At 44.6% G+C, this 22,827-nt stretch overlaps 2 protein-coding genes across 4 annotated transcripts in view; both read right to left on the bottom strand.

Moving 5' to 3' along the window:
• yju2 (YJU2 splicing factor homolog) overlaps positions 1-22,827 on the bottom strand; it is a 351,236-nt gene that overhangs the window by 317,129 nt on the left and 11,280 nt on the right. The gene's annotated exons all lie outside the window — the stretch shown is intronic.
• Positions 7,243-18,680, bottom strand: LOC134026638 (SH2 domain-containing adapter protein F-like). 3 transcript variants are annotated; one of them, XM_062469526.1, is made up of 9 exons: positions 18,066-18,670; positions 17,323-17,563; positions 17,131-17,232; positions 16,666-16,828; positions 12,736-12,870; positions 11,657-11,905; positions 11,384-11,549; positions 11,154-11,273; positions 7,243-8,899 (listed from the first exon to the last, which is right to left on the bottom strand). In XM_062469526.1, exons 2-9 carry the CDS (start codon positions 17,557-17,559, stop codon positions 8,713-8,715), a joined length of 1,359 nt encoding a protein of 452 aa, XP_062325510.1. In that variant the 5' UTR covers positions 17,560-17,563; positions 18,066-18,670; the 3' UTR covers positions 7,243-8,712. The 3 variants fall into 3 exon arrangements, 2 of the variants coding, with proteins under 2 accessions (XP_062325510.1, XP_062325511.1); XR_009931374.1 differs by having other exon boundaries at positions 8,766-8,899; positions 11,637-11,905; positions 18,066-18,680; XM_062469527.1 differs by lacking the exon at positions 12,736-12,870 and having other exon boundaries at positions 18,066-18,661.

Genomic DNA, 22,827 nt, shown 5'->3' with positions numbered 1-22,827 from the left:
TCTCCTCCTCCATCTGCACTTCGCTGCAGAAATATCCCCCCCAAAAAATTGTTGAATAATTCTAATGATCTATGAGTAAATAACTAGCTAGCTAACATAACTGCTGTAAGTTTTAACTGACGTTTGAAATACATTAAGTTAACTTGCCACAACTTGTAACACTTGCAACAATTAACTTGCAACAACTCAAAACCAGCCAAATAGACCTCTGCAGTCTCTAGGTAGGCTAGCTCTAATAAGCACACAGCAGCCATAGTTAAAATACTGCCAACTGATTATGTAGCCTAGTGTTCTAAAGTAGAGTTAGCGATTTCATTATTTCATTTCCGAAATTTGATTCATTGTTATCATACACAATCAAAGACTAGAGAACACAAAACATTTTATTTTCTCTGCAATTGCTGTAGAGTTTGTTGACAGCCCTTACAAAAAAGAAGTATACTTCAAGTTTATTTTGTAAGTATACTTAGTATAAAAAAGTATACTATTATCATGTAACTTAAAGTATACTAGCAGTGTACCTATTTATATACTATTTATGTACTAAGTAAACTGAATTGGCCCACTTTTTAAGTAATTTAGTACACTGTAAAGTACACTTATAGTGTATTTGAGGTTTACTTTGGAATACTGTAAAGTACCGGTGTAGTGCACTTTCAGTTCATAAAGTATACTTCCTAAAGTACTTAAAAGTATACTTTGGAATACTCTAAAGTCAGGCCCGTAACAGAAACACATGAGGCCCCCCCGCAGAATAAGTCTGAGAGCCCCCCCCCCCTCCCCCCACATATAGGGATAATGTAATACAAATACCGACGGGCCGAACAGGACCCAGACACGATCAACTGAACTTTTTGGAACATTCTGAGAGCCTTATAATAAATGCACGATATCAAAACTCAAGCTTGTGTTGTGAGGGAAATTTATTCAATCAGAAAAAAACGCTCAAACAGAGTATATGTTACAACAACATAACAAATAGGACTACATATAGTCGATACACTTTCTACAGGTTTGCAGGTTTATACACATGTGCGCGTCTTTTAACAAATCTGTGTGCAAAGTCTTTTACCACACTCTTTACGTCTAAACTGCGCGCACGTTCATTTTCTATGCTAAGGATGGCCAGACCTGACAGCCTCTCTTGTGACATGGTGCTTCTGAGATACGTTTTTATCAGTTTCAGCTTTGAAAATGACCTTTCGGCGCATGCAACAGTCACGGGTATTGTCAAAAATAATGTGATGGCCGTGGCTACATCAGGCACACTTGATAATATAGAGTTGTGTTTTATTATTAGCGTGTTCGCCAAATCATAAATTGAGCCATTTTTTATTTCCCTGATGGCGAACTCTAACGCTTGTCTTAAGGCGAGCACCTGGTCTGGGAAGTCCGCGGATAAGTCGTCAGAGTATTGCTCAGCAAGGGCACTCGCTGACTGGTACATATCATTGTCTTACTTTGACAGGAGTTCTCGTGGGCGTAGGAACCCAAACCTCCTTGCCACCTCTTGCATTCCACTGAACCTACGGGTGACTTGTGTAATGGCTATGTCTACAGTCTGGTAAAACACTGACACTTTAAAGTGCTCCTCGGGATCCAACAGCCTCTCATCCTCGCATAACTCATCGAAATGCCTCTTGGTGCGCCTGGCGGGTTTTTGAAGAAATGTGGGAGAAATGCCCCAGGACTGGGCAAGATCTTGGGCACTTTCTTTAAGGCTTTGAAACTCCCCTCTGAGTGCAGCAAGGCTCTCCGTTACACCGGCTAGATATTCGCTTGCCTGCAAAATATCCACATTCTGTTTCTGGAGGCTCTGTGAAACAAAATTTACAGTTTCGAGAAGTTTACCCTGTATAACTGTTTGGAGGACAAACTCGAAATTCTCCATGCTGTGTTTGAGTCCCTCGGCCTCAGCACACTCTTCCTTTTTTTTGGACAATAGACATATTTTCGTCAGTGCTTTCATCACGTCTTTAAAGCGAAAGCGGAGAGAGCGCACAGCATCATGCCGGGATGCCCAACGCGTTGGGCATAGCCGTTTAAGTGTAGGCCCTGCTTTGAACTCTGTCTCCAGGAGTTCCCATCTTTTGATGCTACCACTGAAAATACATATAGTTTTTGTACAGTATCATAGAAATCTTTTACCTTCGTTACATTTTGGCATGCATCGTTCAGGACAAGGTTTAAATTGTGAGAAGCGCAGTGAATATAGATGGCGTTACGTTCTCTGTCTGAGATGCGTTTTTGTAGCCCGGAGTACGCCCCACTCATTGTGGCTGCACCATCATATCCCTGTCCTCGGCATTTATTGACAGATATACCCTTCTTCTCTAAAAGGCCAACTATGTCTTTCTCCAAACCAGATGCGCTTTGATCATGCACTGCATGGAAACCCATAAAGCTTTCATGTATTTTGACCTCTAACGGAGTGTCATTTTCATCTTTTGAAATTGTTACGTGACGCAGCACCTGGCTGAGTTGATCTACTTTGGAAATGTCTTGAGTTGTGTCCATTATTACCGAATAAAATTCTGCGTCGTGGACCTCTTTCACTATCTCGTTTTGAACCTTCTGTGCCATAATAGAAATCATTTCATTTTGAATTTTTGGGCTTAAGTATTTCGTTTTACTTTCACTGGAAATTAACCTCTGTAATATAGGGTCATATCTGCCGAGAAGTTCTATAACAGATAAAAAGTTTCCGTTATTGATTTCTCCTAGTTTCTCACGATCAGCACGAAATGCAACGTTGCATGATGCAAGTGTCAACGTAACATCAACAATTCTTGTTAATACCTCTGACCAAAACGTGACTTCTTTTTTATATTCAGCGGAAATCTGCTCATCAATACTTTGATGTCCTTGCCATGTGTCATACACTACACAAGCTGCCATATGTGAGCGAGTGTGTTCGTGGTCTTTTATTTTTCTAGAAAGTCCTTGCCAATCATTTATTCCCGTAGCCCAGGCACTGTTATGGCATGCAGATCTTCTCTCAGCAAAATGCCAACAGGGCTCACAATATACTCTGTCAATTTTTGGGGAGTAACACAGCCATTTGCGTTGTATCTTGGTTCCTTTTTTTGACACTCTATGATAAAAATCTTTAGAAAAACATCTCCCCTTTTTATCTTTAGGATACGGACCTTCAAATTTACATGGTCCCTGCCTTAAAATGAACTTTTTCATGTCAGCATCAGTAATATCCACCGGGAAATGTGCCCGGTCACCAGGGTAAAGTGTAGTATTATCATCTGACTGTGGTGCGGCTACCCGAGGCCTCCTCACTGCTGCCTGCCACCGCACTGCTGCCTGCCACCGCACTGCTGCCTGCCACCGCACTGCTGCCTGCCTCCTCACTGCTGCCTGCCATCTCACTGCTGCCTGGCTCCTCACTGCTGCCTGGCTCCTCACTGCTGCCTGCCACCGCACTGCTGCCTGCCACCGCACTGCTGCCTGCCACCGCACTGCTGCCTGGCTCCTCACTGCTGCCTGCCTCCTCACGGCTGCCTGCCACCTCACTGCTGCCTGCCACCTCACTGCTGCCTGCCACCTCACTGCTGCCTGGCTCCTCACTGCTGCCTGGCTCCTCACTGCTGCCTGCCACCTCACTGCTGCCTGCCACCTCACTGCTGCCTGGCTCCTCACTGCTGCCTGACTTCGCAGGACTTGCAGAACCTTGTTGGAGATTTAGAGTGGACAATAATGGGGCCGCTCACTCTAATAATGTCAGTTATGTAATATTTTATAGGCTAATTAAGCACTTTTTCTACTTTCTCTTTTTTGTAGTTTCACTCCATTTCAATGTTGTCAGCTTGATAGGAAGTCAATAAAGGAGCAAGAAGGCTAATTTTCCTGGCTCTTGGAAAGGAGGCTCGCTGTTAACGCTAGGAAGCACAACACAGACAGAGCAGTACAGCTGTCAAAGTATAACGTTAGCTAGCTATTTTCCTGATTTTAGCAGTTAGCCCCATTATCGTCCACCCAACCACTTTCAATGGAGAAATTTCAGTTTGACGCTGCGCAAGGCAGATGCTACACATACGGTTTGAGAGCGTATTTAGATACTCAGATCTCAAAGTAAGAAGCTGTAATTTGGTGTGCAGCAATATAAGATGTGTACATATCGATAAGTTACTTTCTTTCGTTGCTGCTGCATATCTTCTGTGGACGATAATGGGGCCCCGAACGTTGGAGATTTAGAGTGGACGATAATGGGGCCCCTTACACTACGTGGTACAGTAATGTTAGCTATAGCAAACAGTACAATACCTGTCTCTTCTGTGCACCCTCCTTCACCGGCTGGTTGAAAAAGACTAGTAATTTTTGTAAGTTTGGCATTTAATTCTTTTTTTTTTTTTTTGGAATGCCGCTTTTGGGCACCGCTTTCGGGCACCGCTTTCAAATGTGCGTTTCATTTTTCCTACAGTTAGAGCTAGCTACCTATTTGCAGCAGGCTCGCAGTCGCCGGTCTGTGTGACCACCTGACCTGCTTCGTCACGTCACTTACCTAGCTAACAAAGAAAGCACAATTAAATATACTTTTCTTCATTTTCATATCACCTCTGGAAACACAGACAAGACAATAAGACCATAGTGTGCAGTGGCGGTTCTACCCCCCCCCCCCCCCATTGAAATCAAAAGGCTGTTGTGGTAAGACCGATTATGTTCTATACAGCTAAAACAGCCAAACATAATAGGAGGGTTACATAAACATGCCCTTACACGCTAAATGTCTGTTATTACATGCTATATTAATATAACTTTTAGGGAGGAACACTTTTAGTTATGACGTTAAACTATACTTTGTCACGAAATATAGTTGTAGCAAATAGCAAATGTTCGTCTTTGAAACTACCTACAGATTTGAAAATTCCGTTGGCTAATTACAGGGCCTAACCTAAATAATGAAAATAAATAATAACTTAACTTGTAACAGTTTTGTTGCAAAGCACACTATTATGGTGAAATGTTATCTCGTGTTTGTTGAGTTAAAACCGAAATATTGTTGTTGCATAGCAAGCATCATAGCAAAAAGGCTAACCAACGTAAGAATTAGCCTATACCCATTTTTTTTAATTCGCCATTTCACACAATTAAAAAAAAACAAAAATGTGCAGGAACTTTAGGCCTATATTTATAATATTATGAATTGTCCGTTCCATTTGGGAGACCCAGTCAGATGAGCTGTCTGTCCCTCTCCCCTTTTTCACACAGCTTCTGTGCACGGCACCGTCTCAGCAAGCAGGGGTGCCTGCAGCTGCCTGAAGGGGGCGCCAATTTGCCAATTCCCCACACAGTGAAATGATAGAAAAGAGAAAACCGCTTCGCGGCGCAGAGATTTTTATTTATTTATTTTATGCTCGTGCGCCCCCCACGTGACATGAAAAAATGCCGCCCGTGCCTAAAACCGCCCCTGATAGTGTGCATCCCATGTAATTCAAATTGGATAAAAAAAAAAAAAAAAACGGGAGACCTCCCACGAGGCCCCCCGTCCCTGCGAGGCCCCCCCGCGGTGCGGGGGCTGCGGGGGTATTCTTTACGGGCCTGGTCACCACTCATGGACTTCTGCCTAAACTGCACGAGGGACGGCGTGGTAGGCTCTACTGACTGTAGTGTAGCAGTGATCCAGTGTTCTTCTATGGTTGGGTATTTGATGAATTGTCTGTATTTAGGGAGTTTGTGGCTGAGATTACCTTTGTTAAAGTCGCCGAGTACGATAACAAGAGAATCAGGATTTGCTTGCTCCACACTTAAAATCCGGTCGGCGAGCATGCGTTGGGCCTCTTTAACCTGTAAACTCCGACCAAAATGAGCGAAGCGAATTCACGTGGCGAGTAAAAAGGTTTACAGATTATAAACAATTATTCCAGATCCGGAGAACAATGTTGCAGAATCACTGTCACATCTACACACCAGCCCCTGTAGATGTAGAAACAAATACCACCACCTTTAGTTTTGCCGGAGAGTGCAGTGTCCTGGTCAGCTCTCACGAGTTGAAAGCCTGCCAGATGTAAGGCGGTGTCCGGGATAAAATCGCATAGCCATGTCTCCGTAAAGGACAAAACCAATCTTTGGTTTTGTCCTTTACGGAGACATGGCTATGCGATTTGAAGTCTCTGTTTTTCACCATCAGTAGCTGAAGTTCGTCCATTTTATTGCACAGTGAACGTATGTTGGAGAGGAAAAAACTTGGAAGCACTGTTCGGATTCCACGTCTGCGTAGCCGAACTAGCGCTCCCACTCGCTCTCCCCTTCTTCGGCGTTTCACTGCATGAGCAAAGCCTAGCGCGGCACTGGCTAGAATTCCCACTAAATCTGCCGCTGGAAGCAGAAAAGTGGGAAATAAATCCACATGAGTTTTAGTCCTGATGTTTACAATAACTTCTCTTGTTAGAGAACCCCGGAAACCTTGGCAGAAAACTGAATTAAAAGACAAAACAAGACAAAACAGAGCGCACCTAACGACCAAGGCTGCCCCAAGTCTAGGGGCTGCCATTTACTCCCATGGAACTAGAATAATAACTAGAGAGGGTACAATTTCTGGGGAAATTGTAGGGTGTGCTTGCTTGCATCGGTTGCAGATGGGTCAGTTTATTACTGTAATTTTCACAACTGATATTTCTTGATATTTTATATAAAAATGCCTACTTATTATTGATGAAGATTGCATAGATTTAAAAACATAGGCTTTATTTGTTGCTGCTCATGTACAATTCAAAATACAAAAAAAGTATTAGTGTAGCATTTCCCTGTACTAACTAAGTCGCTCTGGATACGGGCGTCTGCTAAATGACTAAATGTAGAATGAACCTAACCTATATGACTTAAACGTCACCATAAGTTTTTCCCTTCTACAGTAGGAGGGCTCAACGTTAACATTTTGGTTTGAAACTTACTGGCCCCAAGACAATTTTTACTGGCCCCCCTCCAAAAGTTGTAATTTATCATTGTTACAACAAAACCAACCAAACCAAACCAGACAAAAACATTGATTTGACCTGCTGTTGTGACTCAAATCTAGAAATGGAATGACATCAATAGAATCACAAGAATCGTAGTTTTCCAGCGATATATTTTCCAATAAATATTTGGTGCGTCGCATAGTTTAGTTTAACAATCCTCCCGTGGAACACTATTGGATAGCTGTATCTGTGCAACAAATTTGCCCTTGGGTACTAATAAAGCAACTGAGGTCCGAGCAATATGGAATTAAAACACAGATGGTTTTATTAAACAAAACAAAAAATCACATTTTATTTGCATATTACAAAAACAGCATTTTATAGAAACCGCACAGTAAATAATCTACCTCTGCTTTTTCATATATCATTATGAGTATAAAGCAATGAAATTGGCTTTTCTAGAACACTGCAATACATCTCACTGCTCTCTGGGCTGCCCTATAAGAAAGCTCTCCTGCTGAACATGGTACCTTTTCGGTGTGGCTTTGAAATTTAGTACACTCTGTGACTTCCTTGGTAGAGAAGACTTCACAATGTATTTATGGCACAGACATTCACAGGCCTCCACTGTGGGGTAAGGAAGAAGTCAATGGACAACAAGTAAACAGGATAACATGGGGTGGGGCGCTGTTTCCAAACAACAGTATACAATAATACCATCAGGTAAATCAGTCACATCCAAACTGATTTACATATGATCTTGGGTTAGTGTTGCTAGTTTTGTGGCAATGAGTGCTGGAGCTTATGGAGTGTCCATTATCCTTAGTGTCCATTGAAATAAAAACATACGACAACAAGTAACAATGTTAGTCCATAAACATGGATAGATACGGTTGGGATTGATCGAGGTGGGCTGTTCTCAAACAGACTGGCATAGAGTGTCTGACAGGACAGCAAGGGCAACAGTCAGGGATTCATTGGCCCTCATGTAATTCTAATGTAGAAACCAGCGTAGATTTGTGAACATAAATCATCCCACGGCAGTGTTCACATGACTCATGAGACGTTCGTATCTCGCCGTACATAAGAATGATAGGAGCATTGTGGCGGCTGAAAACAATCTTAATTGAAATAGCACACCCCTTTATTCTTTCGGTTTAGAGGCCTCACCTCCAGGGTTTACAATATGGAGATCTAGAATACATCCATGAAGAGAAATTTCTCAGACTTCAAAATGGAAACTCTTCTGAAGTCCATTGAACCAATCATTATCAGTAAAAAGATCCCTGCCTAACACAGTAAGCCATCTCAAAATGAAAGAGAAATTGATCTTAACCCTGTTAATTTGTGTACGATTGATTTTTCATTTACAGAGCCTACTTTGTTAAGAAAGGCCACTATTAACCCAGTTAATTGCAAACAAATGAGTAAATTCCTATTAATGTTAGGGATACATGACATATAGGTGACGCAGGCCTTTACTAAATACAAATATGTAGGTTATGGCAAAAAAGTCTGAGTGATGGCTGTATATGCTTAGATGCCAGTCAGAATATTTGGTCAAATAATCCTCCAACTCAGCCAGATTACTAGGCTGCACCACAAATCCATGCTGAAAACTTGCATGCAGGAGTTGAAACTTGACGTGAGGTTTGCGTAGCCTTCTCTCACATCCAAATCGATAAATGCCGAGCTTTGCCTGGATGGAATGACCGAACTACCTGTTTTCTGTCGTACGTTGTTTCATAAATGAGAGCCATTGTGTTATTTAGTAGCAGTGAAAGTGTGTGTATGTGTGCCTGTGTCAGAGGGTTTGAACTATGACAGGGTAGAGCAGAGACAGGTGCTCTGCACCTCTGATGGGCAGTTTGTGGGTGGTGTAGTAGTGAATGACCTCTGGTATTGTAGAGAATGGTGGGCTATTCTCTCCAAGGACAAAACGGCCATCTGCAGACAGAGTGAACTTCATATGCATGAAGCCCTTACAGCTCCTGTAAGGAAATAGAAAAATAAAAGAACTTAGCGCCTGTGTCCACATAGATCTTTTTTTCTGGCGAAAGAGTGGTGGCGGGGCCCTGGGGAGCACCTAATCCCAGCATTTTATCAAAAAGGGTTGCCTGCTTCTTTTTTGGGCTGAGGAGTTTTGTTTCTATGACAACAATATCTTGACAACATTTCAACAACTCACAAGTGAGTAAGATCCTGTAAAGTCAAATCCATGATTTGCTTCTCAGTAAATTATATACGTGTAAAATGAGTTCCTGAAAGCATGTGCAAAGCGCTAAAACTTTGTCGCACCGAAATGTGTAGTTAGACCGTAGAACAGATTCTCTTCCGTTTTCAGATCAGGTTTTAATGGGCAGGGCCAAAAAGTTACCCATCTACGTCATTTCGACCCATCTACGTCATTTCGACCCATCTACGTCAGATCACTGACTGCTGTACTGTTATTGTAGCCTACATCAGCTAGCTAGCTAGCTAGCTTCAGGATGTCTCCCTCCACCCGCAACTGCATCTTCCCTGGATGCAAAAACTTCAGCTGCGCTGCAACACTATTTAATTTCCCTATTGATGAGGAAAGGAAAAATAGGTGGAGAAAAATTTTGTGAAGAGCCACGTTGATGGAAAGCTTCAGATAAACTCCAACAGCCGCCTCTGCAGTGGATAAGAGAGTCTGCTAAATGACTAAATGCAGTGACCATTTCACGGCGGATAGTTTTAACATGGACCAGAGACAGACGGGGTTCGCGGACACACGGCTTCTCTTGCAGCGCGGAGCCGTACCAAGTATCGCCCTCCCGAGCATCGCCCTCCCGACCGTTCCTCCTCCGGTCGCACCTGGACAATCCTCCGCCGCCAGCAGTTCATCACTCTGTTCTGTGTGCTTGTTATAATTATACTAGATAACTTTTCCAGAGGTATCTCTGCTATGAGTTAGTGCAAACCGCTAAATTGATAGGCTACTCGGTGTAGAATGATGGTATTTTGGTGAAATGGTAGCTAATGTGTTAGAAGTAGCCTAGTTGGAGAGCTTGCCGTCTCTGGTGTCCATTTTTACTGTTACAGCTCAGGGGAACATTTCATTTATATGCATCTGTATGTTTCACTCATTGAACAAATAATTTCTAATGCTATACGGTTTTGTTTGGCTTGACGTAGCGTCCATTATCTGGGTCGTAGGTACTTGAGAGAGCTGGGGCCTTCCAGTGAGGGGCGGAGCTTCAGCTCCTTCAGGCGACACGCCCCCCCAGTCTCAAGCAGAGAAGACTGATGATTTTTTCACGATTTCAAAGCCTAATTTAACATACTTGTCTGTGTTATTTTTTCATTCGAATTTGGAAGGGTAGTTAATAAGACAATATTCTGTGGTGTAGCGAACTTAAAACTCGTTTTCAGGTCCACTTTACAGGATCTTTAAATGAAAGGACTGGAGCTTGTGTTCTAAATGTTTAGAAAACATATTTGTATAAATATCTGGTTAGATGTACATATAGCGTTCCTTCAATGTGTCCTTATATTAAAAAAGCAATCTACCTAGGTTACCGCTATGTAGCTAGGTTTGCTAACTAGGTTTTCTGGCTAGCTCCATCCATCTGATATGATTGATTTACTGCAAAGGCACGCCAGCAACGACACCAGCAACTTTCTGAAAAGTTAAGAAATGTTCAACTAAAACGGCCACACACTGGGTGCTCTAAGTACCTCATTGGGAACCACTGAAAAAAGACACTGGCACTCTGATAAAAGCACTATGTGGACACAGGGCCTTAGTGGGGCGCTACAATATCATAAAGATAGTCTACTCATGCACTCCAATGTCAGAAAGACACCATTGTGTTCAAAGAGGTTTGCCTCTTTGTGATCTCACAGAATTTGCCATGTGTCATATTAGAAGTTAGCATTTTTATAGCATTGATCAATTGAATAATGGGCCATTCAGAAATCTGTAGGTTTGTTGACATGCTCAACAACACAGACAAGCACACTTAAAAACAGCAGCTTATCCAAATTATCATTTATGTAGCCTCAAGGCTGGAATACACATAAAAACTATTTGAGGTGGTCAGAGTGTTGAGGTTGAAGAGGAGAGAGCGGGTGGGTAGAATGAAAATAAGGTCGGAAATAGTCCTCATGCAAAGATGGAAGATCGACACTAACGGAAGATACACTGACATCAGATAACATTTCAGAGAGTGTAGCAGGAGGGGGTCTTATCGAACAGCTTCAGTCAGTTAGGGGTCCTACCTGAGGGAGAGAGAGTAGTCGCTGCGGCAAGTCTGGCTGTTCCTGACGAGGTAGGAGCTCTCCTTACACAGTGTGAGCAGCATCTCTGCTTCTGAACGACTCACAGCCCCATGGTACCACCTGGACACAAGGACAACACACAAGTGACACCTAACCCTTTGCTCATGTCGTAAATCACAATGACCTGTGTCTGTCTGGATAGGTCAGAGGCAAGATGCATAAGTACATACACTTGTCTTTCCAGGGACAAGGACGGGTCCACTCTCTCTCCCAGGATAGGGAGGGAATCTCCTGGTTTACGAAGGCTGGAGGTGCCCGCTGTGTCAGTGGGGCTAGTCCTGGAGTGCCAAGCCTGCTCTGGCTGGCCTCGCAATCGGTCAGCCCCTTCAAACTGCACTGGAGAGAAAGAGAGATGAAGAGAGTGAGTGATAATACTGTGAATAACAGTGACCCAACTCACACACTAAAATATCTCTGACTTACGTTTACGTCTCCAACCCTACCTGCAAGGGCTTTAGAGATGTTGTCCTTCTTCCACTCCCAGGGCAGGTCATACTCATCTGCAGGCCTTTCATCATCCTGAGGCAGCCTGCTTTCCCGTTCGTCACCAGGGGCTAGCCGCCCCTCGGACCCTTGCTGGGGCAGTGGTGCTCCACGGTGGTAGTAGCAGGTCCTTTCCTCATAGGGGTTGTCATACAGCTGATCCCCATTCCCTACCATGGGTATGGTGCTCATAGGGCCATGCTGGAGGTCTATAGATAAATATAGTACACACACACAGCATACCACAAACACAGAAATCAATAGACACATCATAAAAATGTCAACCCATTTGTGACCTCAACCTGGCAACCTACAACCCAGTCGCGCTGTTGAAATTCGCGCAAGTAGTAGATGCAAGTTGAATCAAGCATCCCTGGTAGAAATGGGAGAACATACATAGGCGTACTCAGGGTGCCGCCAGCACCCTGACATAATTGCGGAGGAGAAAGATGCGAGCGAAGCTATTCGGTCCGTTGTGGCAACACTGCTGAATATCCAGAAGTTAAAGCCGGAGCAAGAACAATCCTTGCTGAGTTTTGTTGGTGGCCATGATGTTGTGGCCCTCCTCCCCACAGGGTTCGGGAAAAGTTTGATTTTCCACTAGCTCTGTTAGTGGTGAAAGAGTTGGCTAAGGCGAACGCTAGGGATTGGTTATGGCAGATCCAGAGTGGCTCTGGGCAGATCCAATAGCTTTAAACTTCAACAGAGTATCCGCCTTCAAGGAAGTTAACGAATGTCAATGGAGCGATCCCAGACTCTCTGTACAAATGAAATGTACGAGTCTGGTAGGACCAGGCTACCTCTGCGCAGCTGTTGTCACCACAAATCTAGGACCTAACTGTCAAAAGCTTAACATAACTCTAATAAGGCTTGCAACTGTCTTGCTTCTTGTAGTTCAATACTAGTACTAGCACAATATTTACTGCTGTTGATTTGTACATGCAAGTCTGCATGTGTACATCATCATAATCATCTCTGCTGGCCAGTGCCCTCACAAAAGCCACCTTGTCCCTGTCAGTCAAATCTGCTGGCCACAAACCTGGGTCAACATCCTTTTTATGACTTCTGTCTTCTTCCACCATGCATCTCTCATCCTCACTGTAACTTTCTTTCCCTTCGTTCTGTGCTTCCACAATTGTTCCTCCTTCTAGCTCTACCTGAGAGGGCCCTGGCTCTGTAGGATGTACACAATGCATGTGATATATACATATATACTGTGATATATACAGTATATATAAAAATATGCCATATACCAATAAATGACACTAACACTACAGAACATTGACCCAAATTACGTACAGTTCTGTATCACCACCACTTGATTACATACATTAGATCCAATAGATTTTTGGTGTGTGTGTGTGCAAGCTTCTCAAATAAGTTGCCCTTCATGATGGGAATAATAAAGTCTGTATCGATAGATGTCATTTAACGGCCATAATTCAATCTAAATGAACGTATCAAACTGGATTATTTTAATATTGTCTGTAACTTACATGCAGGCTGAGGTAGGCTACTCACAGTTTCCAACTGTCCATCATCCAGTACAGACAGTAGTTTATTTTTTATTATTTCATAATGATCATTATGTGAGAAAATAATTAGTTTGAATTTCTGTCATTAATAAATATTTATTTTTCTTTTTTGTTATGGTAAAAAGAGCAAGAAACACAGAGAAAACCCCACAGACTCCCTGGAATGATGCTAAATGGCATGTTGTTAACACAATGTTGGTCACCTTCAATGGGACAGGGAGGGGTACAGTTATGGGGAGAGTGGGGTGCTGCTGACTCATCTGTTAAGTGACTGACTAAACACCGTCAGTGATAAGTGCACTAAGTATACAGTCTACCCATGCCGGTCTGATGGCAAACCCCACCCTACCACCTTAACTAACACATTTTCTGCGGGAAACCCTCTATACTCAATGATGATGGTTTATATGATATGTAATATAATGGAATTTCATATTGATTTTTACCTATTTTTTGGGGCCCCTGTCTGTCAGGGGCCCTTAGAATCATCCTAACTTTTCCACCCTATACGGCGCCCCTGGGCCTACTGTACAGTAGCAAGCATTTTGTAAAGAAATTGAAACAGGTCTAATCTAACAATTATTTGCACTTGCACAAATGCTCCCGAATATATTTTGAGGTCGCACAGGTATAATTTTCGGACAAAAATGGTTGCAAATTTAAGCCCTGGGTACCCAAATGTTGACAGGTATGATGGGTGTAGGCCAGTAACACTTCTTTAGTAATTGTCTAACAGTATTTTTGTAATCGATGTAATCGAGGTTTCTTTGTTGAGAAATGTTGCTTAATTAGATGGGTAAGAGCATGGTCAAACCTTTGTTTGAAACCATCACAGGGCTCGACAATAACGATGGCCCGGGGCCAGTAAAAAGTAACGTCAGGACAGTTAAACTAGCAACTCACTGGCCCGATCGGGCCACTGCAAATTATTGATTGGAAAAAAAAATTGCATTGTAAAAGTTAACATCCTTCATATGTTTTGCTATCTGCTAAATGCATAAATAACTTTGCAGCTCGTGGGGCGCACAGTTGGCAAATCAAGAGTTGAGTAGTGAGTGACGAGTGGTTGTGAAATTGTAATTCTCTAATCTCGATACATTTTTCAGGCTATTGAACTGCAGCAGAAGAATGGTGTCGACTTGGGTACTTAGTATCATACTGATGAAATGCTATGGAAGCTTTTATATATTAGCGTTGAGGGACCAGAGGTTTCAGTTTCTGCCAGACAGAGTTGGGCAGAGATGGCTGTCAGCAGGGAAGAGAGCACGTCATGTTTGAGGTTAAAAGTCAATTGTTTTGCTGACTATTAGCTTTTTTTTTTATCACTAGAAATGTGATTTCATTGTTGTTATTTTTATATCCAGGATGTGTTTAATAAATGGTTAAACATGTTAACAGAATAACAAAACTTAGAAGTCTTTGGTTTTGTTGTAACAATGGAAATTGTAGGGTGTGCTTGCGTCGGTTGCACAGGGGTCCGTTTTTGAATGACATTTTTACAACTGATATATCTGTATATTTTATATTAAAATGCATACTTATTATTTATAAAGATTACATAGATTTAAAAGCATTTTTTTTGTGCTGCTCATTTACAACTGAAAATACGAGTGAAGTGTAGAATTAAATATGATGTCTTCTCATTTCCCCTGCAAGAGGCAGCCTCATAGCTGAATCAAAACGAATAAATTTGGCAGACCGGTGTAAAAAAATTGACCTAATCTCTATGACTTAAACGTCCTTTTAAGTTTTTCCCTTCTCGTGATATTTTCAGGCATTTAGCCTACTCATATTGCATTCATTCATTAATAAAGAACCCCCTTTGAAGATTATTCTACGACGTTACCGACAGTAGAAGATTGAATCGCGATTCAAACAGTACCATCTGCTAACTGAAAATATGCCCCCAAAAACGTAAATAAGCTTGACATTTATTTAGTGGAAAATCGCTCATTCATAAAAAGCTCACTGGTAGCGATCATTGTCAGTAACAACGCAAAATGCGATATAGCCCTGTGTGGAGAAGCTGCCCCGGTAAATTCTACTACTACAGTACAGTACTAGACTACTGCTGTGTTCGTCTTGGTAGCGATTGCGTTGGTTGAATTCGATTTAACGTTCCGTTGTACGGTTTAGGCTGAAATTAATTATTTTCATGAACAGATTGACAAAGTTTAGGCTGTGGCAATGAAGTTCAGGTTAGTAGTCAGATAGTTTCACCTATTGAAAGACTTTTGATTTAAGTAAGGGGAGTGCCGAACATGTTCTGTCCCTGTTTGACTTCCTAAACAGCTGTGTACAGTAGATGTTTTTGTACTGTCTCGCGTAGGCTACAGCGTTGCAGTGAGCAACACTGGTTTGAAACCACAGGGAATTATAATTTCACCAACAAATCGTTTACTCGTAATGTAATGTCATAATAAATCCTACAACGAAAATGTATTTGTGAGGAATGTTTATTTTAACGATTGAAAACAGATACGTCATAGACCACTGTAGTATGTGTTGCCCAGGCAACACAGGCTAATGTCATGCTAATGCTTCAGTGAAATAGTAGACTACCGTTTCCGAAAGTAGATGTGGGCCTACTTCCTTAATAATATCAGCTAATATTGTACATTACATTTCACAATTGTGTTTCACATCACAAAGTAAAATTAGTAAATAGTTATCACCCTGGCCTCTTTGCTTGTGGCGTTTCCGCAGCTGCCTTGCAGTAAAGCTATAGTTAGACTAGCTATCCCCCAAGTTAACAGATGCGAAACGAATGTTCTGCTACAGGTAGTCACACGTGTTTTCGTGACGTTAGTGACGTTAGTAACGTCAGTGACTGTGGCTAGCAAATAAGCCACCGTTAGCTTCACTTTTCGCCACAAAAACATAACTTGAGCCTAAACCATGCAAAGGAACGTAAATCCCAATAGAAGCAACTCAATCGCTACCAAGATGAAACTTTTGACACCTAGGTTGTCTATGTAGGCCAAATATTGACTGAGTTTTAGGGGGGCAAAAAGAATAATAATAATAATAATATATATGTGAGAGAACAAAGGTCGTGCCCTTGCCGAAGGCAAAGCACACCCAATTACAACTTTTGGAGGGGGGGCCAGTAAAAATTGTCTTGGGGCCAGTAAGTTTCAAACCCACTGTGCCAATTTTTTTTTATGTTGAGCCCTGCATCAGACACGTTTCCAATGTTCACGTGCACCCTGTAGTGTCACAGAACAGTATATATCCTATCAGAGTACAGAGCCCCACCCACATTGACTTACAGTTGGCGAGTCAAGTCAGCTTTTGACCGTTACATAATTTAGCAGTTTTGTGGAAGCTGTGTTGTACCATTGAGAATTACCTGTACTGTAATATTTAACAATGAACTGGAAGGTAAAGAAGCAGAAGATGTGGAATAAGGACGTACGGCTAGGCTAACTGACCTGTGATGACCCTCTGCGCTTCAAAAGGTTCCATGTAGCTGCTGCAGTCTGCTGGTGTGGGTCTGGGCTCCCAGTCTCCTCTCACCCTCGGGTCAGGACGGGCGTCGAACGGGTTAGAGTAGTCTGTGTCTGAGTCTCCTACCACAGGGGCAGAAGGGATGACCTGCAAGGGGAAGGTTGGTAGAGAGACAATACTATGAGGCCCAAGATAGACATTCAACAATAAAAATCAATTACCTCTACAACACTGTAACTGAAATGAATGAAACTGTAAATGTACTGAGAACATTATGTCCGTGCACTTTTAAGTGTAGGTGGCACAAAGCATGTCTACTGTATTACACATATGTAAGCTTTGGTCGTAACTACTTTGGACAGAAGTAGAACTTGAGGGAGAGAACGTGGGTTGAGAATTCAGAAAGTAATAACCTAGAAGTTCCTCCTACTTCCTCCAACATTACATACCGGTTCAACCTCGATGGTCACAGTGCTCAGGGGGATTTTACAGCGCCCAAACTCCTGGGAGTCCACTTTGATGAGTCTATGTTTGGGTGACACCACCTTCACCTTGAAACACAATCAAGGAATTGCGTTGAATCAAGCCACTTTGAAAACTGACACTGCAATGTAACAATCGTGTCACTTCACGTTCATTACCGCCACGCCGTTGGACAAGATGGAACCAAATGCTGGGAAAGCCGGCAGGCTCAATGTCCCACTGCAGGTGCCATTAAGGGGCTCCTTCTCAGAGGTCTGGTAAGGGTCTTCGAAGTCTAGGTCTTTCTGGGCTCTGTAGGCCCGCTGGATCTCACTTTCCGTGTAGTCTGGCCTGGGGGGCAGAGGGGGGTCACGCCTGCTGCCAAAGTTTAGGTAGTCCTTCAGCCACTTGGCCATGGGTCTGCAGAGAGAACCATGGGTGAAATGAAAGTTATTAACTACTACCAATAATTTTATTTTGTGAACCCTGTTGACCAGCCTAACTACTTTAAATCAAGTGTGCATTCAGTTGTGGGGTAAAATATCATATACATATGGCATCTTTCAGGTTATATTACATAAACTTCGACTAAACTGGGAAAAGGCGTTAAGATAGACGTTAATTAAAGCATTGGCACACCGCCTTAATTAGTGGCAAGGACCTTGCCCATAAGTAGGCTACTATTATCTATTCGTTTCGTTAGCTGGACGCAAGCTAGCCGAACAGAGGGGGTTACTGACTATTCGAGCAAGTTCTTCCCTAGACAATAAAGCTAGTCTCGAGCAAGCAAACAAAAGAGTAATTTCCACAGTCACTATGTCAATAACAATATCTTACACGTTAAACTTGACTAGATAATGGATACCATGCGTTTCGAAATGTAGCTACCTAGCCGGTAAGAAAATTATATAGCAATACTTACGTTAGCTACAATGTTGTGCTAACTCTAACTGCACACCACGAGTCGTCACTTTTAAAATCTTCAAATCATGTCAGCCCGCAATTAGTTTTTTTTTTTTAGATGTGTCAACCTTTAAAAGTTAAGGCGATCTAATTATTGAATTTCGATATCGTCTGCAAGACAACAATGGAGGCATAACAGTGTCGCTCAGATAACTGGCTAGCTAGGTTGCACTGCTGGCTAGTTGTAGCACTAGCTAGTTTATTGCACAATGTAGCCTAGCTCTAATGAAAGAAAAAAATGGCCCCGTCCGTACTATGATTCGTTTTCCGTCCCCTTAGGTGTGCCCCCAAGTACAGTAAAATATCTGACTAAAGTTTATAATCGAGCTTCATATGGCTAACAGCACTAAGTGCCGGAGAGGCAGTACAAGAAAGGAAGACCATTTCAGACATAAAGTTTTGCAATCTAGTGTAACTCAAGCCCCCATCCCTCACTCCTCGGCTTAAAGTCCTTGCAAGTGACAATAAAATGTGTTCTGAGTTTGTCCCACCACAGAAAAATGTGTTCCTAACCACCCAGCCAAATTTGAATTATAAAAAATCGTTTTAAAAAAGTAACTAAAATAACTTAAAGATCCTCACCAAATTCGCAGTTTCATCAGATCTCAACCGCTGGGGGCGTGTCCGCTGATTTCGCTGAAACCACGCCCACTCGCGGGTAAAGGCAAGACCCCGAGATACTTGAACTCCTCCGCTTGGGACAAGATCTCCTCCCCGACCCGGAGATTGCACTCCACCTTTTTCCGGTCGATAACCATGGCCTCAGATTTGGAGGTGCTGATTCCCATCCCAGCCGCTTCGCATTCGGTTGCGAACCGCTCCAGTGAGAGCTGGAGGTCACGGCCCGATGAAGCCAACAGGACCACATCATCCGCAAAAAGCAGCGACCCGATCCTGAGGTCCCCAAACCGGACCCCCTCAACGCCCTGGCTGCGCCTAGAAATTCTGTCCATATAAGTTATGAACAGAATCGGTGACAAAGGGCAGCCCTGGCGGAGTCCAACCCTCACCGGGAACAAGTTCGACTTACTACCGGCAATGCGGACCAAACTCTGGCACCGGTCGTACAGGGACCGAACAGCCCCGATCAGGGAGTCCGGTACCCCGTACTCCCGGAGCACCCCCCACATGAGCCCCCGAGGGACACGGTCGAACGCCTTTTCCAAATCCACAAAACATGTGTAGACTGGTTGGGCGAACTCCCATGCACCCTCCAGAACCCTGCCGAGGGTATAGAGCTGGTCCACAGTTCCACGGCCAGGACGAAAACCACATTGCTCCTCCTGAATCCAAGGTTCGACAATCCGACGGACCCTCCTCTCCAGCACCCCTGAATAGACTTTCCCAGGGAGGCTGAGGAGTGTGATCCCCCTAAAGTTGGAGCACACCCTCCGGTCCCCCTTTTTAAAGAGGGGAACCACCACCCCGGTCTGCCAGTCCAGAGGCACTGTCCCTGATGTCCACGCGATGTTGCAGAGTCGTGCCAACCAAGACAGCCCTACAACATCCAGAGCCTTAAGGAACTCCGGGCGGACCTCATCCACCCCAGGGGCCTTGCCACCGCGGAGCTTTTCAACCACCTCGGCGACCTCAGCCCCAGAGATAGAAGGGCCCCCCCCAATGTCCCCAGACTCTGCCTCCACGTCGGAACACGTGTTGGTGGGATTAAGGAGGTCTTCAAAGTATTCCTTCCACCGATACAGGACGTCCCCCATCGAGGTCAGCAGCGCACCATCCCCACCATATACAGCGTTGACAGTGCACTGCTTCCCCCTCCTGAGTCGCCGGATGGTGGTCCAGAACCTTTTCGAAGCCGTTCGGAAGTCATTCTCCATGGCCTCGCCGAACTCCTCCCACGCCCGGGTTTTTGCCTCCGCGACCGCCAAAGCCGCATTCCGCTTGGCCTGCCGGTACACATCAGCTGCCTCTGGAGTCCTACCAGCCAACAAAGTCCGATAGGCCTCCTTCTTCAGCTTGACGGCTTCCCTCACCTCCGGCGTCCACCACCGAGTCCGAGGGTTACCGCCGCGACATGCACCGACCGCCTTGCGTCCGCAGCTCCGGTCAGCCGCCTCAACAATGGAGGCCCGGAACATGGCCCATTCGGACTCAATGTCCCCGGCCTCCCCCGAGACATGGTCGAAGCTCTCCCGGAGGTGGGAGTTGAAGCTCCTTCTGACAGGGGATTCTGCCAGCCGTTCCCAGCAGACCCTCACATTACGTTTGGGCCTGCCAGGCCTGACCGGCGTCTTCCCCCACCATCGTAGCCAACTCACCACCAGGTGGTGATCAGTTGACAGCTCCGCCCCTCTCCTCACCCGAGTGTCCAAGACATTCGGCCTCAGATCCGACGACACGACTACAAAGTCTATCATCGAACTGAGACCTCGGGTGTCCTGGTGCCAAGTGCACATATGAACACCCTTATGCTTGAACATGGTGTTCGTTATGGACAAGCCGTGTCTAGCACAGAAGTCCAACAACAAAACACCGCTCGGGTTCAGATTGGGGGGGCCGTTCCTCCCAATCACGCCCCTCCAGGTCTCACTGTCATTGCCCACATGAGCATTGAAGTCCCCCAGGAGGACGAGGGAATCTCCGGGAGGAGCGCTTTCCAGCACCCCTCCCAGAGACTCCAAAAAGGGTGGGTACTCTGCACTGCCATTTGGTGCATAAGCACAAACAACAGTGAGGACCCGTCCCCCCACTCGAAGGCGGAGGGAGGCTACCCTCTCGTCCACCGGGGTGAACCCCAACGTACAGGCGCCGAACCGAGGGGAAACAAGTATTCCCACCCCAGCTCGACGCCTCTCACCGAGGGCAACTCCAGAGTGGAAGAGAGTCCAGCCCCTCTCAAGGAGACTGGTTCCGGAGCCGATGCTGTGCGTCGAGGCGAGGCCGACTATATCTAGCCAGAACTTCTCTACCTCGCGCACCAGCTCCGGCTCCTTTCCCGCCAGCGAGGTGACGTTCCACGTCCCTAGAGCTAGCTTCTGCAGCCGAGGATCGGACCGCCAAGGCCCCCGCCTTCGGCCGCCGCCCGTCTCGCACTGCACCCGACCCCCATGACCCCTCCTGCGGATGGTGAGCCCACTGGAAGGGGGTCCCACGTTGTCTCTTCGGGCTGTGCCCAACCGGGCCCCATGGGAAAAGGCCCGGCCACCAGGCGCTCGCCATCGAGCCCCACCCCCGGGCCTGGCTCCAGGGGGGGGCCCCGGTGACCCGCTTCCGGGCAGGGGCAACTGTGAACCATTGTTCGTTTTCTTCATGGTAGTTTTTGAGCCACGCTTTGTCTGATCCTTCGCCTGGAACCTGTTTGCCTTGGGTGACCCTACCAGGGGCATAAAGCCCCCGACAACATAGCTTCCAGGATCATTAGGACACGCAAACCCCTCCACCGCGGTAAGGTGCAGGGAGTCACCACCTTTTTACAACCATATGCACAAATCTGTATAAGCTGTGTCTAATTCTAAATATCTTTCTACGATTAATGTTCATACAGAACAAACATGACTGGACAAAAGCAATCTTGGCAACAAGTCAAGATAAAATACAAAAACATTTTGCAGGCTGTTAAGTGACTTAACAGTTTGCAAATGGTATGTAGAAATTAGATGCCTGCTCACATATTTTATCTAAACTGATTTTAACAGTGAAGAAGACTCATTTGTCTGGCACTGGGGGAGGGCCACCAGCTCCAGGCTTCACCCCAGCTGAGGAATTGGCCCTTGTCTTAAATAAAGGTCTGTGATGGAAGGGATTGAGGGTGGGACAGCTACTGACTATGTTCCACCTGCAGAAACTGCCCTCCTCATACATGGTACATTTTCCAGTACTGCATATCAAACACAATCACCCATTTATAAGGGCATATGTGGACTGTCTGACCTTGTTTTGCCTTGCAGTGTCCGGTGACACAGTTACACTCCTGCCACCAGGCAAAGATCCAGTGAGTATTATTCGTTAAAAGCACAAGGCTTGGCACATCCTGTCAATACAAATTATATTCAATATGGCAGGGGGAAGGAACTTCTGCAGTATGGGAAGGGGCTTCTGCAGCTGATGACGAGGAGACTGTCACTGGATTCCAGAAGGCCTGAGGTATCATGTAAATTGTATGGAAATGCATATTTAGCCCATAATGGATGAGAAGTCAGTTCAGTTTATCACTGAAATGTGTGTGTGGCCTACCTTGTGATGGTCGCTGGGAAATGGTACTCGACCTAAAAACTCGGTCATGGACAGACCCAGGCCACTTTGCCTCCACATTAGTAAAGATACAGGCAGCATCACAGATCATCTGAAAAGATGTGATGTTGCCTATTCGTTACACATTTAATGCACAGAATATATTTTGGCGATAGTTGACAGTAGAGCTAATTAAATCATTTTTACCTGAACATTGATAGACTACTGTGGAAGGATTTTCTGTTCACATAATCTCCCTCATATTGTAGTATACCGTACTTGTGATGCTATTTAGCTCATTTGTTTGTAAAGTTTCTCATTGCAGTACTGCATTTAAATAAAATTTAATTACTGAAAAAAAGGAGCTTGGAACAAGGCGAGCCACTGTTCTGCGCAAGACTGGACGAGTCGGTCTGGACAGATAGCGCGGTCCGTAGATCAGTAAATGTGAATAAAAGTGTTTACTGATGTCAAAACTGACAGCACATTGCAAATGTACATACGCTGTATAAGGCCTACAATTATGACAACTG

The sequence above is a fragment of the Osmerus eperlanus genome, chromosome 9, assembly GCF_963692335.1.
Source record: "Osmerus eperlanus chromosome 9, fOsmEpe2.1, whole genome shotgun sequence".
NCBI classification, from domain to species: Eukaryota; Metazoa; Chordata; class Actinopteri; order Osmeriformes; family Osmeridae; genus Osmerus; species Osmerus eperlanus.
The sequence above is the reverse complement of the archived record's forward strand: the minus strand, read 5'-3'. Positions and strand labels throughout refer to the sequence as shown.